We start from the raw sequence: 12,340 nt of genomic DNA on the forward strand, positions 1-12,340 counted from the left end.
TTCCGGAACATGAAACCTCAACTTCGCATGTTTCCCGCCGTCGTCGGCGCCCCTTTATTGGCGATCCTTTAAGTTCGGCGCGAGCCCGTACTTCCCGAACTGGGGTGCCCCTTCAAACTCGGTCATCTTCCCCGCGCGCGCAGCTCCTGAAAAAATCCGGTGTTTCACAGTGTTTGTTAAAGGCACACACGAAACCACGCGCAGCAGCGCGGTCTCGCGCCTCTAGACGCCGAACGCGCCGCGACACCGCCGCCGAAAACGCGCCGCGAAACCGCCGCCGAAGCGCCGCGGCCCCGACGCTTCGCACCTCTTACGCGACCCCTCACGCGTCCTGCGCGTCCGCGAGGGTCACGGCGCCGTCGTCGGCGACGGCGACGACGCCGTCGAGCCAGGAGAGGTCGGGCTGCGCGTCCGCGGGGAGGCAGTCCTTGAGGTCCGAGAGGAGGTCGGCCGCGGCGGCGTAGGACGGCGTGGCGACGAAGAGGGACGCGGCGACGGAGCGCGCGATCTTGCGCACGTCGAGGGCGACGTGGCCCGGCGTCGCGGCGGGCGTCGAGAAGTGGCGGAGGCAGTGCGCGGCGACGGCGCCGTCGGCGCCGTGCGTCGCGGCGTCGGCCGCGCAGGCCTTGGCGGGGACGTCGGCGGCGGGCCAGCCCTGGAGGGACACGGCCGTGAGCACCTCGTCGAGGCACTTGTGGAGCCGCGCCTCGTCGAGGTGGAAGTGGCGGCCGGAGCCGTCGACGAGGACCGCGCCCGACGCGAGCGCGCCGTCGAGCTCCGCCGCCGACGCCTGGGCCGTCGACTCGAGGTCCGCGCGCGTCGGCGCGGCGTCTTCGGCGCCGTCGCCGCCGTAGGCCGGCAGGAGCGCCGCGAGGTCGAGGCGCGGCGCCGCCTTCCGCGCCTCCCAGTGGAAGTCCGCGAGCCCGCGGGCGACGACGGGCGCGCCGCCGCCGGCGCCGCCGGCGCAGAGGATCGTCGTGTTGCTCGACTCGACCTTGGTGACCTTGAAGGTCTCGCGCGCCGTGCAGAGCACGACGTCCGGCGTCGACGAGTTGCCGACGAAGCGCACCTTCTCGCCGGCCTCGAGCGCCGCGACGAGCGCCTCGTCGGCCTCGAGCAGCTTCAGCCGCTTCTTCGGGTTGCCGTTGTCGCCGTCGAAGGTGGGGGAGAAGGCGAAGGCCGCGGCCATTGGGCGCGCGCTGCAGCCGCAGGATTTTGAAGCTTTGGAGAGCGTTTTTGCGCCGGTCGCGGTCGGGTGCTCCAGGTTCCAGCTGCAGCTGAGCAGCTCCAGGTCTGTGCCCTTGAGCGGCGCCGCTGCAGACGACCGGAGCGCCTTCTCCAGGTGCTGCTCTACCTGCAGCTCCAGTCCTACCTGCTCCAGTTCTACCTGCTCCAGTTGCACCCGGTCCTGCTCCAGTTCTACCGTGACCGGTGACCTGCTCCAGTTAAGGCCCCATCCATCCACATCTTGTCCACGGCCCTCAACTCAAGGACAGGTCGCACGTATTCTGGATCAATGAGAAACTGGAGGTGGCCATTCTGCCAACCGTACCTTCTTCTCATTATGAGGAAGGCTCCACATGGCACAGCGCCACGCCGCGGAGATCGCCGCGCCCTGCGCCTCCCCGGATGCCACTCGCAGCTCGCCGCCGGCGCCCTGTCGAAGGACCTGACCTCCGCGTTCAAGTCGACGAAGATCCACGTCAAGAAGGACGGGTCGGTGTCCATCAACAACACGGACACGTCCGACTCGGAGGACTCCGCGGCCCTCGCCGACGGCGTCGCCCTCCTCTCGGCGCTCGCGGACAAGCCGTAGGCGCCGACCCCTCCCCCCCCGAAGACCGCCACCTGGTGTAGCGCACCATCCTAGAAGCAACGAAGCATCTCTCTTCTATCTACTCGTCCCGGAGCGCGTCGGCAACGCGCGCGGCATGTTCGCCGGGCCGACGGTGCAGTCCGGCTGAAGAGGCCGAAGTCGATGCGATAGGGCTTCGGCCAGATCACTGATGGGCATAAAAGGCCTCTTCCCCTACATCCGGGACAATGCGCCGGGCGCCATCGTCGAGACCTCATTGAAGGACTACATGGGCCGGCGCCTCGCCGTCGACGCGTCCATGCACCTCTACTCGTTCCTCGCGGCCATCCGCACGGGCGGCGACGCGACGCACCTCACGAACTCGCGCGGCGAGGCGACGAGCCACCTCCAGGGCTTCGCGAACCGCACGCTGCGCATGCTCGAGGCCGGCGCGAAGCCCGTCTTCGTCTTCGACGGCGCGGCGCCCGAGCTGAAAGGGAAGACGCTCAAGGGCCGGAGCGAGGCGAAGCGCGCCGCCGAGGAGAAGCTGGCCCGGGCGCGCGACGCCGACTCCGGCGCGACGACGGAGGAGGTCTACAAGGCGGCGTCGGCGTCGACGCGCGTGACGCGGCAGCACAACGACGACGTCAAGCGGCTGCTCCGCCTGATGGGCGTGCCCGTCGTCGAGGCGCCCGGCGAGGCCGAGGCGTCGTGCGTCGCTCTTGTTAGGCACGGCGCCTGCGACTTCGTCGTCACGGAGGACATGGACGCGCTGACCTTCGGCGCGGCGAAGATGGTGAAGAACCTCTTCGACGTCGAGGGCGCGCGCGCCAAGGAGAAGCGGCCCGCGTACGAGATCGACCTCGCCGCGGCGCTCCGCGAGCTCGGGCCCCGGGGCCTGGGGACCATGGCGGCGTTCGTCGACTTCTGCATTTTGTGCGGCTGCGACTACCTCGACCACGTGCCGGGCGTCGGGCCCGCGACGGCCGCGAAGCTTCTGAAGAGCCACGCAAGCCTCGAGCGCGCCGTCGTCGTCGCCGACGAGGCCGCGCCGGCCGCGCCGGCCGCGCCGCTCGCCACGTCGTCGACGGCGGACGACGGCGGCGACGGCGACGAGGCCGCGCCCGCGCCCAAGGCGGCGAAGCGCGTCGGCCGCAAGGTCGGCGGGCGGCCCGTCGCGCCGCACGGCTGGGACTTCCGCGCCGCGCGCGCGCTCTTCTTCGCGCCGACCGTCGTCGCCGCCGGCGAGACCGTCGACGCGCCGCCGCCGGACTACGCGGCGCTCCGCGCGTTCCTCGTCGACGGCCACGAGTTCAACGGCGACCGCGTCGACAAGATGGTCGCGCGGCTCCGCAAGTGCCGCGAGGCCAAGCCCCAGAAGCGCATCGACGACTTCTTCTCCAAGAGCCCGGCCAAGGGCCCGGCCCGGAGCCCACCGGCGAAGCGGGAGCCGGAGCCCGCGGCGAAGCCGGAGCCGGACGGCGCGGCGAAGCGGGAGCCGGAGCCCGCGGCGAAGCGGGAGCCAGACGGCGCGGCGAAGCGGGAGCCGGACGGCGGCGACGACATCGGCCTCGACGCGTACGTCGACGCGCGACAGGAGCGGCGGGGCGCGCCGCCGGCCGCCGCGCCGGCGCCGGCGCCGCCCGCGGCGAAGCCGGAGCCCGGCGCGCGCTCGGTCGAGCCGGAGCCCGCCGCCGCGCGGCCTCGAGCGCCGCCGCCCTCGTCGCCGGCGTCGCCGCGGGCCGCCGCGCCCATGTCGCCCGCGTGCCAGGCTTTCTTCAGCGGCGAGCTCCGGGACATCTCGGCGTCGGCGTCGAAGAAGCGCAAGTCGCCGGCGAAGCGGCCGAAGCCGGCCGCGTCCGCCGAGGTCGCGCGCGCGTTCTTCGCCGGCGAGACGCGCGACGCGACGCCGAGCAAGAAGAAGAAGAAGGCGGGCTAAGAACTGTAGTTGTGCTGGGGGGGGCGGCCGAGCGAGTGGGTGCTCGGGCGGCTCGAGGCTGGCCGGGTCCGGCGCCGCCCAGCCCGCGTCCGAGTCGATCGACATCGGTATCGGGGGCTGACCGCGTCCACGGCCGCCGGGCCGCGATCAAGGTCGCATTACATAACGAAGATGTGTTAGGAGGGGAGCGCGCGCGACGTCAGTGGGGGTCGGACTTGTGAGCGCGAGCGCGGCGTCGGTGGTGGTGTCGGTCCCCGCGGGCGGCGAGACGGCGCCTAGTAGACCTCGACGCGCCACTGGCCCGCCTTCTTGAGGCCCTTGATGTACTCGTCGTAGTCGAGGCCCTTCTTGTCGCAGACGCCCTTGAGCATGTCCTGGATGCCGGGCATCATGCCCTTGAGGCCGCAGAAGTACATGACGGCGCCCTTGCCGAGGCGGTCGAAGATCTCGTCGGCGTACTCCTCGACCTTGTCCTGGATGTACATCTTGCCGCCCTTGGTGTTGGTCTGCTCGCGGCTGAGCGCGTAGTCGAGCTTGAAGTTGTCCGGGTACTTGGCGAGCGTCGCCTGCCACTCCTCGTCGTAGAGGAGCGCGTCGCTGTTGGCGACGCCGAGGAAGAGCCAGGCCGTGCCCTTGTAGGCCTCGCCGGCGGGCGTCGTCTCCGTGAAGAGGCGGCGGATGAAGGACCGGTAGGGCGCGATGCCCGTGCCCGTGGCGACCATGATGTAGTCCGTGTCCGCCTTCTCCTCGGGCATGAGCATGACCTTGCCCGAGGGGCCCGTCATCTTGATCGGGTCGCCGGGCTTGGAGTCGCAGATGAAGTTGGAGCACACGCCCTTCTTCGCCGGGTCGTCCTTGCCCATCTCCGGGTCCCAGTAGGTCGCGCGGCGCACGCAGAGCGACGTCGTCTGGCCCGTCATGTCGTCGCCGTAGCGGGACGCGGCGATGGAGTAGAGGCGCACCGTGTGGGGCTTGCCGTTCTTCGGGTTCGTGCCGTCGGCGATGACGCCGAAGGACTGGCCCTCCCAGTAGGGCATCTTGCCCTGGTGGTCGAAGATGATGTGGCACGTTTCGCCGGTCGCCTCGGGGCCGACAATGCGCTTGCAGCTCACGACCTTGGTCGTGTACGGCGACTTGTTCTTGTAGGTGTTCACGGGGACCGTGGACTGGTCCCAGTAGGGCGACGCCTCGAGGAAGTCCTGCTTCTTGCCCGCCGGGCTCTCGGTGAGAATCGTGGCTTTGTCGCTCGTGGACGCCGTCGCGGCGCCGCCGCCGCCGGAGCCCGTGGGGTTGACGTAGTCCATGGACACGCGCATGGGCGCGCGGGCGCCGCCGCGGAGGGCGCTGGCCGGGGCGAGGAGGGCGAGGGCGAGGACGGCCTTCATGGTGTGTTTTGGCCTGTGGATCGAGTGGTTGAAGCGGTGGCATTGCGGGAAAGGATAAACAGAGAGTTCTTTAGCTCTCTTGATGCGTTCTCTCGGCACGCAGGGGGAGGCGGTGCCTGACTGGCAAGGTGGCGTTGGCGGGGCGCGCGCGCGCGGTGGACGCTGCTGCACGCTGTGACGTCGCGTCGAGGTTGTAGGCCGGGAGATCGAGGACTCTGATGAGCTGGCCTGGACGTAGGCATGGCCGGGGTGTTTGCGAAGCCCGTCGTTTCGATTTCACCCGGAGCCCTTCATCGCCAGTCGTCATGAGCGAACGAGTGCGTCCGCCTTGCGAGAAGAGGGAGCGAGGCCCCAACGCTACGAACGTGGTCGGGCCGGTTGAGCTTGAGGATCGGCGACTCGGCAAAACACGCGCGCGGCCGCGTCGACGCGAGACTCTCGCAATTGCACGAAGCCCAGGAGGCGGGCAGCCTGTTCTTCACCGGGGACACACGCCGGACGGAGCAGGATCGCGCAGCAGTCGGCTTCCTCACTGCGACATGGGGTCTTGGCGTCATTGTGCATGGCCTCGCGACCCCCGGTTTAGGCATCGTCGCACCGACCCCCGGCTAGGGATCGGCGAGGCCCAGAGACCGTCGCTGCCGAGCTCGTCGAGCGACACCGTGCCGCGGCCGCGTCCATACGAACGCTACACGCGCGAAGAGATTGATTTGGTGACGTCCTGCCGCGACCGAAAACCCGCCCGACGACGGTGCCGACGAGCTGCGCAGCACGCCGCGCCGATTCGCCGTCGCCGATCGCCTCGGCGCCGACGACCTCCTCCGCGGGAGCGTCGCGCCGGGAACGGAGGGGACGCGGTCGCGGGCGTTTGCTGCGCTTCATCGGTTCGACGTCGGCGCGGCGGCGGCGGTCGCGGCGGACGCCCCGCCCCGCCCCCCTTGCCCTTTCGCGCGGACGCGCCGGAACGCCGGACGCCGTACCGCCCGAACCCCCGTTTAGGTCAGCCACCATGGTCTTCCAGGACAGCGTCCTCGTGGACGGCCGGACGCACATGCTCGGCCGCCTGGCGAGCATCATCGCCAAGGAGCTGCTCTGCGGCCAGAAGGTCGTCGTCGTGCGCTGCGAGCAGCTCTGCGTGTCCGGGTCGCTCGTGCGCAACAAGGTCAAGTTCACGGCGTTCCTCAAGAAGCGCACGAACACGAACCCGAAGCGGGGCCCCATCCACTACCGCTCGCCGGCGCGCATGCTCTGGCGCACGGTGCGCGGCATGCTGCCGCACAAGACGCACCGCGGGCAGCAGGCGCTCGCGCGGCTCCAGTGCTTCGAGGGCGTGCCGCCGCCCTACGACAAGATGAAGAAGATGGTCGTCCCCGAGGCCCTCAAGGTCCTCCGCCTCAAGCCCGGGCGCCGCTTCACGGTCCTCGCGCGCCTCGCGTCCGAGTTCGGCTGGAAGCACGAGGCGCTCATCGCGAAGATGGAGGAGAAGCGCGTCGCGCGGTCCGCGGAGTTCTACGCGGCCAAGAAGAGCGCCACGGCCCTCAAGGCCAAGGCCACGGCCGCCGCCGACCTCTCCAAGGTCGCCGACGTCCTCGAGGCCTTCGGCCACTAGGCGCGCGGCCGCGCGCGCGGGGCCGCGCCCGCCGGCGGGCGGCGCGGCCAGGCTAAACCGGACCTAGTCCACGTCTTTTGCGGGGGAGGCGGCGCGCAGTGCCTTCGGCCATGCGGGGCGCCCCGGCGTCGACGTCGACGTCCTCGTCGAAGTCCCGCCGGGCGGAGGCGGCGACGCGGGACCACTCGTCTCTCCGCGAAGACCGCCTCAGCGCGCCCATCCGCGCCCATCTGCGCCCATCGGCGCGCCCCCGGCCCGGCCGCTCGAAGCCCAAAAAGTGCATCTTCCCAACCTTGAAGTCTGGACGTTACGTTCAATGTAGCACGAGTTTTTGTGAGTGCTGCCATCTTGAGGTGCCCACACTCCTCGATAAGAATTCGATAAGACGTGTGGTCGGATCGTGCCCACGATGAGGACGTGCATCGTCGCCTGCCTGGCAGCCCGCGCGGCCGGGGTCCTCTTCGGGCGCCGCGCCGGCGTCCCGCGCCGCGGCCGACACATAATGCTCCACTACCCTAGCCCTTCCCTTTGATCCTCCCTCCCTTCGATTCCTCCCTGCGCCGCGGCTAACACACATAATGATGCACGTGTCAGGTGCCAGGACATCAAAGGCGCGACGAACTGCACGGACCACGAGGCGCTCGGCGTCCACACGTGCGAGTGGTGCGCCTCGGAGCAGGTGCGTGGCCCGCGCGGACAAGTGCTGCGCGTCCCTGTCGCCGCTGAGCACGTGAGTCGCGCCGCAGGTCTGCCACGAGGTCGACTCCTACTTCAACACGTGCGCGGACAAGTGCTGCGCGTCGAAGTCGCCGCTGAGCACGTGCGACGCGAAGAACGCGAGCGACCTCGACGTCGAGCGCTGCGAGAACACGCCGGGCGCCGCGACCTGCGAGGACATCGAGTCGGCCGAGGCGTGCCTGGATCACACGCGCGCGGAGCTGCGAGGACGCCCGGCGCCAGATCCCGCGAGAAAAGCGACCCGCCCTCCCGTAGGCACGTCTGCGAGTACTGCGCGTCGACGGACTCGTGCCACGAGGTCGACAGCCCGCTCGACTCCTGCGCCACGGCCTGCTGCGCGTCGCGCGGCGTCGCGAGCCTCTGCGACCACGACGACTCGGCCGACATCGACTTCAAAAAATGCTCCGCGTCCTTCGAGCTCAACGCGACGGCGCCGCGCGGCGTCCCCCCCGAAGTCCTCCCGGACGCCGCGCGCGCAGGTCTGGCAGAACGCGGGCACGGCCTACGCCTGGCCCGAGGACGACGTCGAGGCCGTCGCCTCGAAGCCGTCCGTCGGCGTCGCCTTCTCCGGCGGCGGCACGCGGTCCTACGCGGCGTCCGTGGGCGTCGCCCAGGCCCTCGAGGCCCTCGGCCTGCTGTCGAAGATCAAGTACATGTCCGGCGTCTCGGGCGGGTCGTGGTTCGTCTCCGCGCTCGCCTACGACCAGAGCGACGACGAGGCCGCGCTGCTCTGCCCCCACCGGGGCGGGAACGGGGCGCGACATGCCCGACGTCTCTCTCGGCCGGTTTCGTTTCGGCTGATCTTTGGACGAGCGATCGTCTCTCGAAGCGTACGTGTTTTTTTCCGGAACGCGCGCGCGCGGAACACTCGCAATCGTCGCTCGGAACGGTCTCGAAGCGGACGTATTTCTTCGCGACGTCGAATCACCGTGTTCCTGCCCAGGCCCCTACGCGCCCCCCTCGAACCTGACGCTGGAGTACCTCGCGGACCTGCCCGCGGGCTGCATGGCCGACGCGACGACCTACAACTTCATCGGCGAGGTCGTGGCCAAGGCCGCGGGCGACATCTTCGACAAGGAGGAGCTCTTCAGCACGGTCTGGGAGGAGGTCGTCGACGAGGCCATCTTCCGGCCGCGGGGGATCGCGTCCAAGAGCCGCGCGGCGCTGAGCGCCAAGGCCGCGGAGGACGCGCGCGCGCGGTCGCCGAACCTCGCGGCCTACCCCTTCGTCTGGCCGCGGCGCCTCGACGCGGTGCCCTTCCCCATCTCGTCGGGGACGCTGCTCGGGCCCGTGGCCCTGTCCCCCTACGCGCGGCACAACCGGTCCTTCACGATCGTCCAGCACACGCCCATCTACAGCGGCAACCCCTACACGTCGACCGTGACCTACAACTCGCAGGACGGCTGCGACGACGACGACCACTGCGTCACCGCGACGGACGCGGTCCGCGTCGGCGGCCTCTTCTCGGCCTACGCCTACGGCGCGGACGTCCCGCTGCGCAACGGGTCCCTCGCGCCGGGCCAGCGCAGCGGCGAGCTCGCGGTGCTCGCGCCCAAGGACGGCGCGACGGTGCAGCGCGCCGCGGCCATGAGCTCCATGGCGCCCGCGGCGTGGTTCGCGAACGAGTCGCCGGAGCTTTTAGGCGTCACGCTGAGCGAGGAGTACGCCTACGCGCCGGACGCGCCGGCCGAGTCCGCGCGGCTCTTCTACACGGGCGACGGCGGCGTGCTGGAGAACAACGGCCTCATCCCGTTGCTCCAGCGCGGGCTCGAGCGCGTCGTCGTCTTCGCGAACACGCTGACGCCCTTGGCGGACCGCGCCGCGTGGGACCCGGGGCAGGACAAGAGTGATTCAACGTCGCTTCAACGTGAGTGTTCCGCGCGCGCGCGTTTCGGAAACAGCACCCACGCTTCGAGAGCGCTCCGAGAGATGATCGCTCGTCCAAAAATCAGCCGAAACGAGTGGAAAATGGCCGAGAGAGGAGCCTTTGAAGTTGGGAATTTCGCACTCTTGTCCTGCCCAGGTGGGACCCGGCCGCGCGCGCGCCCACCGCGTCGGACATCGACGCGAACATCCCCGCGCTCTTCGGCATCTTCGTCGAGGACGCGCCGTCGGTCATCGACGTCGCCGTGGGCACGGACTACTCCTCGATCCAGGTCTTCCGCTGTGTGGAAATCAACCAGTGGAATGGACGCGTCCAGCAAAACTTCAAACCTCTCTAGCTCGGCCAAATCGAAGTCGATTCGGCTGATTTTTGGACGGATCGATCGCTCTCGTCGAGTTCTCGAAGCAAAGCCGAAGAGCTTGCGTCGAACCTTTCAAATACGCACACATTGAAGTCATATTGAAGATTTGATTTCCACACAGGTCTTCCGGCCCGAGGACTTCCCGGCGTTCGCCGCGCAGCTCCAGGACAGCCTCGCCGCGGGCGGCGGCGCCATCGCCGACGCGACGCTGGAGACGGTCGCGAACGCGGCCCACGGCGTCGTCGGCGGCCGCGCCGTGCGCCTCGGCTTCTGCATGTTCGCGATCCCGACCGTCGCGGCGAATTTCGTCGCCGCGCTCGCGAACGAGGACGTCAAGCAGGCCGTCGCCGACGCGGCCGACGGCAAGGGCGGCTTCGCCAACTTCCCCGCCTACGACACGTTCACGCAGATGTCCCTCTCCGGCGAGCAGGCGCTCCTGCTCCTCTCCTACACGTCCTTCCTCGTCCGCGACAACGCGGCCTGGTTCGAGGCCATGCTCGGCTGACGGCCGGTCGCCCCTCTCCCGGCACGGACCGGCGCCGCGGTGCGCGCCGGACGGCATATGCATCGCATCTCGTCTCTGCTTAATACTGAGCTTCTCCGCCCAGAGAGATCCAGACCGGGGGGCAACACCATTCAAACAAGATCTTATTGTCCGAGAGACGTCGGGGCAAAGTTTCCTGGCCACCCGATTTTTGTTGCAGCACTTTTGATGCATTTTCGGACCTGGGGCGACGCCCCAGAGCCACTCGTTCAAAAGTATCTCTGCAACAAAAATAATGAAGGGCTTCGGACAAAAGCTCAGAGCCACTCGTTCCAAAGTCGTGCTTGAATCGTATTGCCCCCCGGTCTCCAGAGCGCCCGCGCCGGGGATCCGGATGATGAAAAAATAAATGCTTTTTTTTTTTTGAAGTTTGTCGTCGGCGGCGGGCAGCCTGGTGGTGGTCCTCGGCCGCCGCGGCGTTCCCGGCCTCCGGCGCCCGGTGAGCGGGCCCGCGCGTCGCGCCATGTCGGCGAGAAAGGCGCCGGCGGCCAAGGACAACGCGAACGTGAGCGTCTACTGCCGCATCCGGCCGCTGTCGAAGCGCGACACGGACCACGGCGGCGTCGTGACGATCACGACCGACGGGTCCCGCGCGGCCCTGACCCACGCCGGCGAGGTCCACAACTTCGCCTTCGACAAGGTCTTCGACCTCGACGCGACGCAGCAGCAGGTCTTCGACGGCGTCCGCGTCAGCGACAGCGTGAACTCGGTGCTCGGCGGCTACAACGCGACGATCTTCGCCTACGGCCAGACGGCGAGCGGGAAGACGCACACCATGGAGGGCGCGGACATCGGGGACCCCGTCACGCGGGGCATCATCCCGCGGGCCGCGGCCGCGCTCTTCGCGGGCGTCGCCGAGGCGCCGGGCGAGATCGAGTTCGCGATCAAGGTGAGCTTCGTCGAGATCTACCTCGAGCGCATCCGGGACCTGCTCGACACCTTCGGCCAGAAGAAGACGAACCTGCAGATCCGCGAGGACCCCAACTCCGGCATCTACGTCGCGGGCTGCACGGAGACGTTCGTCACGTGCGAGTCCGAACTACTCAAATGCATGCACCTCGGCCACCGGAGCCGCGCGACGGCGGCGACGGGCATGAACGAGGGCTCGAGCCGGTCCCACTCCGTGCTGAGTTGCACCGTGCAGCAGAAGAACACGGAGACGGACGCGACGCGCGTCGGCAAATTGGTGCTCGTGGATTTGGCGGGGTCGGAGATGGTGCGGAAGACGCACGCCGCGGGCCAGCAGCTCGAGGAGGCCAAGACCATCAACAAGTCGCTGAGCGCCCTGGGCCAAGTCATCAACGCGCTCACGGACGACAAGAAGGCGCACGTGCCCTACCGCGATTCCAAGCTCACGCGCATGCTCCAGGACTCGCTCGGCGGCAACGCGAAGACGGCGTTGATCGTCGCCTGCAGCGCGTCGACGGAGAACTCCTTCGAGACGCTGTCGACGCTGCGCTTCGGCCAGCGCGCCAAGGCCGTCAAGAACAAGCCCAAGGTCAACGAGCGCAAGTCCGTCGAGGAGCTCACGGCGCTGCTCCACAAGGCCGAGGCCGCCATCGACATGCAGTCGACCTACATCGCGGCCCTCGAGCTCCAGGTCGGCGACGGCTCCGGCGCGGGCGCCGCGGCGCCCGCGGGCGCCGGCGGCGGCGCCGGCGACGCGGAATCCGTCGCGCAGATTTTGGACCTCCAGCAGAAGATCGCGTCGCTCACGGAGGAGCTCGCCGAGGAGCGGGCCGAGTCGAAGCGCTGCGCCAAGGAGGCGCGGGACCTGACGAACCTGCTCCACGAGAAGGAGACGCTCTTGGTGCAGGCGGGCGAGCTCATGGCCGAGGTCGAGGCGAAGATGGAGGAGACGGTCGCGGACCAGGCGTCGCTCGCGGCGAAGAACGAGCTCCTGGCCAAGGAGAAGCAGGCCGCGGGGGAGAAGGCCGAGTTCCGCGTCCGCGAGCTCGAGCTCCGCCTCGAGAAGGAGTACAACGTCGACGCGCGGCTCCGCAAGGAGGACGCGGACGACGCGGCGATATCGCGCGGCGTCTCCGGCGGCGCGGCGCCGGGCCCGGCGGGCGGCGTCCGCGGCT

The 12,340-nt window shown here is 69.3% G+C and overlaps 5 protein-coding genes across 5 annotated transcripts; 3 read left to right on the plus strand and 2 right to left on the minus strand.

Moving 5' to 3' along the window:
* Window positions 1–322: 322 nt before the first annotated feature.
* Window positions 323–1,189, minus strand: AURANDRAFT_62854 (expressed protein; the record flags this gene model as incomplete). Its single annotated transcript, XM_009036845.1, has 1 exon — window positions 323–1,189. The coding sequence occupies one exon, from the start codon at window positions 1,187–1,189 to the stop codon at window positions 323–325; it is 867 nt and encodes a 288-aa protein (XP_009035093.1).
* Window positions 1,190–1,974: 785 nt separating this feature from the next.
* On the plus strand, window positions 1,975–3,748 carry AURANDRAFT_53007 (hypothetical protein; the record flags this gene model as incomplete). Its single annotated transcript, XM_009036798.1, has 2 exons — window positions 1,975–2,828; window positions 2,940–3,748. 2 exons carry the CDS (start codon window positions 2,007–2,009, stop codon window positions 3,732–3,734), a joined length of 1,617 nt encoding a protein of 538 aa, XP_009035046.1.
* A 261-nt stretch (window positions 3,749–4,009) lies between these two features.
* FNR1 (hypothetical protein) lies at window positions 4,010–5,038 on the minus strand (the record flags this gene model as incomplete). The annotated part of the gene is made up of 1 exon (XM_009036844.1): window positions 4,010–5,038. The coding sequence occupies one exon, from the start codon at window positions 5,036–5,038 to the stop codon at window positions 4,010–4,012; it is 1,029 nt and encodes a 342-aa protein (XP_009035092.1).
* A 1,090-nt stretch (window positions 5,039–6,128) lies between these two features.
* On the plus strand, window positions 6,129–6,728 carry AURANDRAFT_58864 (hypothetical protein; the record flags this gene model as incomplete). Its single annotated transcript, XM_009036799.1, has 1 exon — window positions 6,129–6,728. The coding sequence occupies one exon, from the start codon at window positions 6,129–6,131 to the stop codon at window positions 6,726–6,728; it is 600 nt and encodes a 199-aa protein (XP_009035047.1).
* A 3,991-nt stretch (window positions 6,729–10,719) lies between these two features.
* On the plus strand, window positions 10,720–11,808 carry AURANDRAFT_22987 (hypothetical protein; the record flags this gene model as incomplete). Its single annotated transcript, XM_009036800.1, has 1 exon — window positions 10,720–11,808. A coding segment is annotated over one exon (1,089 nt), but the record flags the coding sequence as incomplete, so codon positions are not given.
* Between the last annotated feature and the right edge of the window lie 532 nt (window positions 11,809–12,340).

This window comes from Aureococcus anophagefferens (assembly GCF_000186865.1).
Source record: "Aureococcus anophagefferens unplaced genomic scaffold AURANscaffold_5, whole genome shotgun sequence".
NCBI classification, from domain to species: domain Eukaryota; class Pelagophyceae; order Pelagomonadales; family Pelagomonadaceae; genus Aureococcus; species Aureococcus anophagefferens.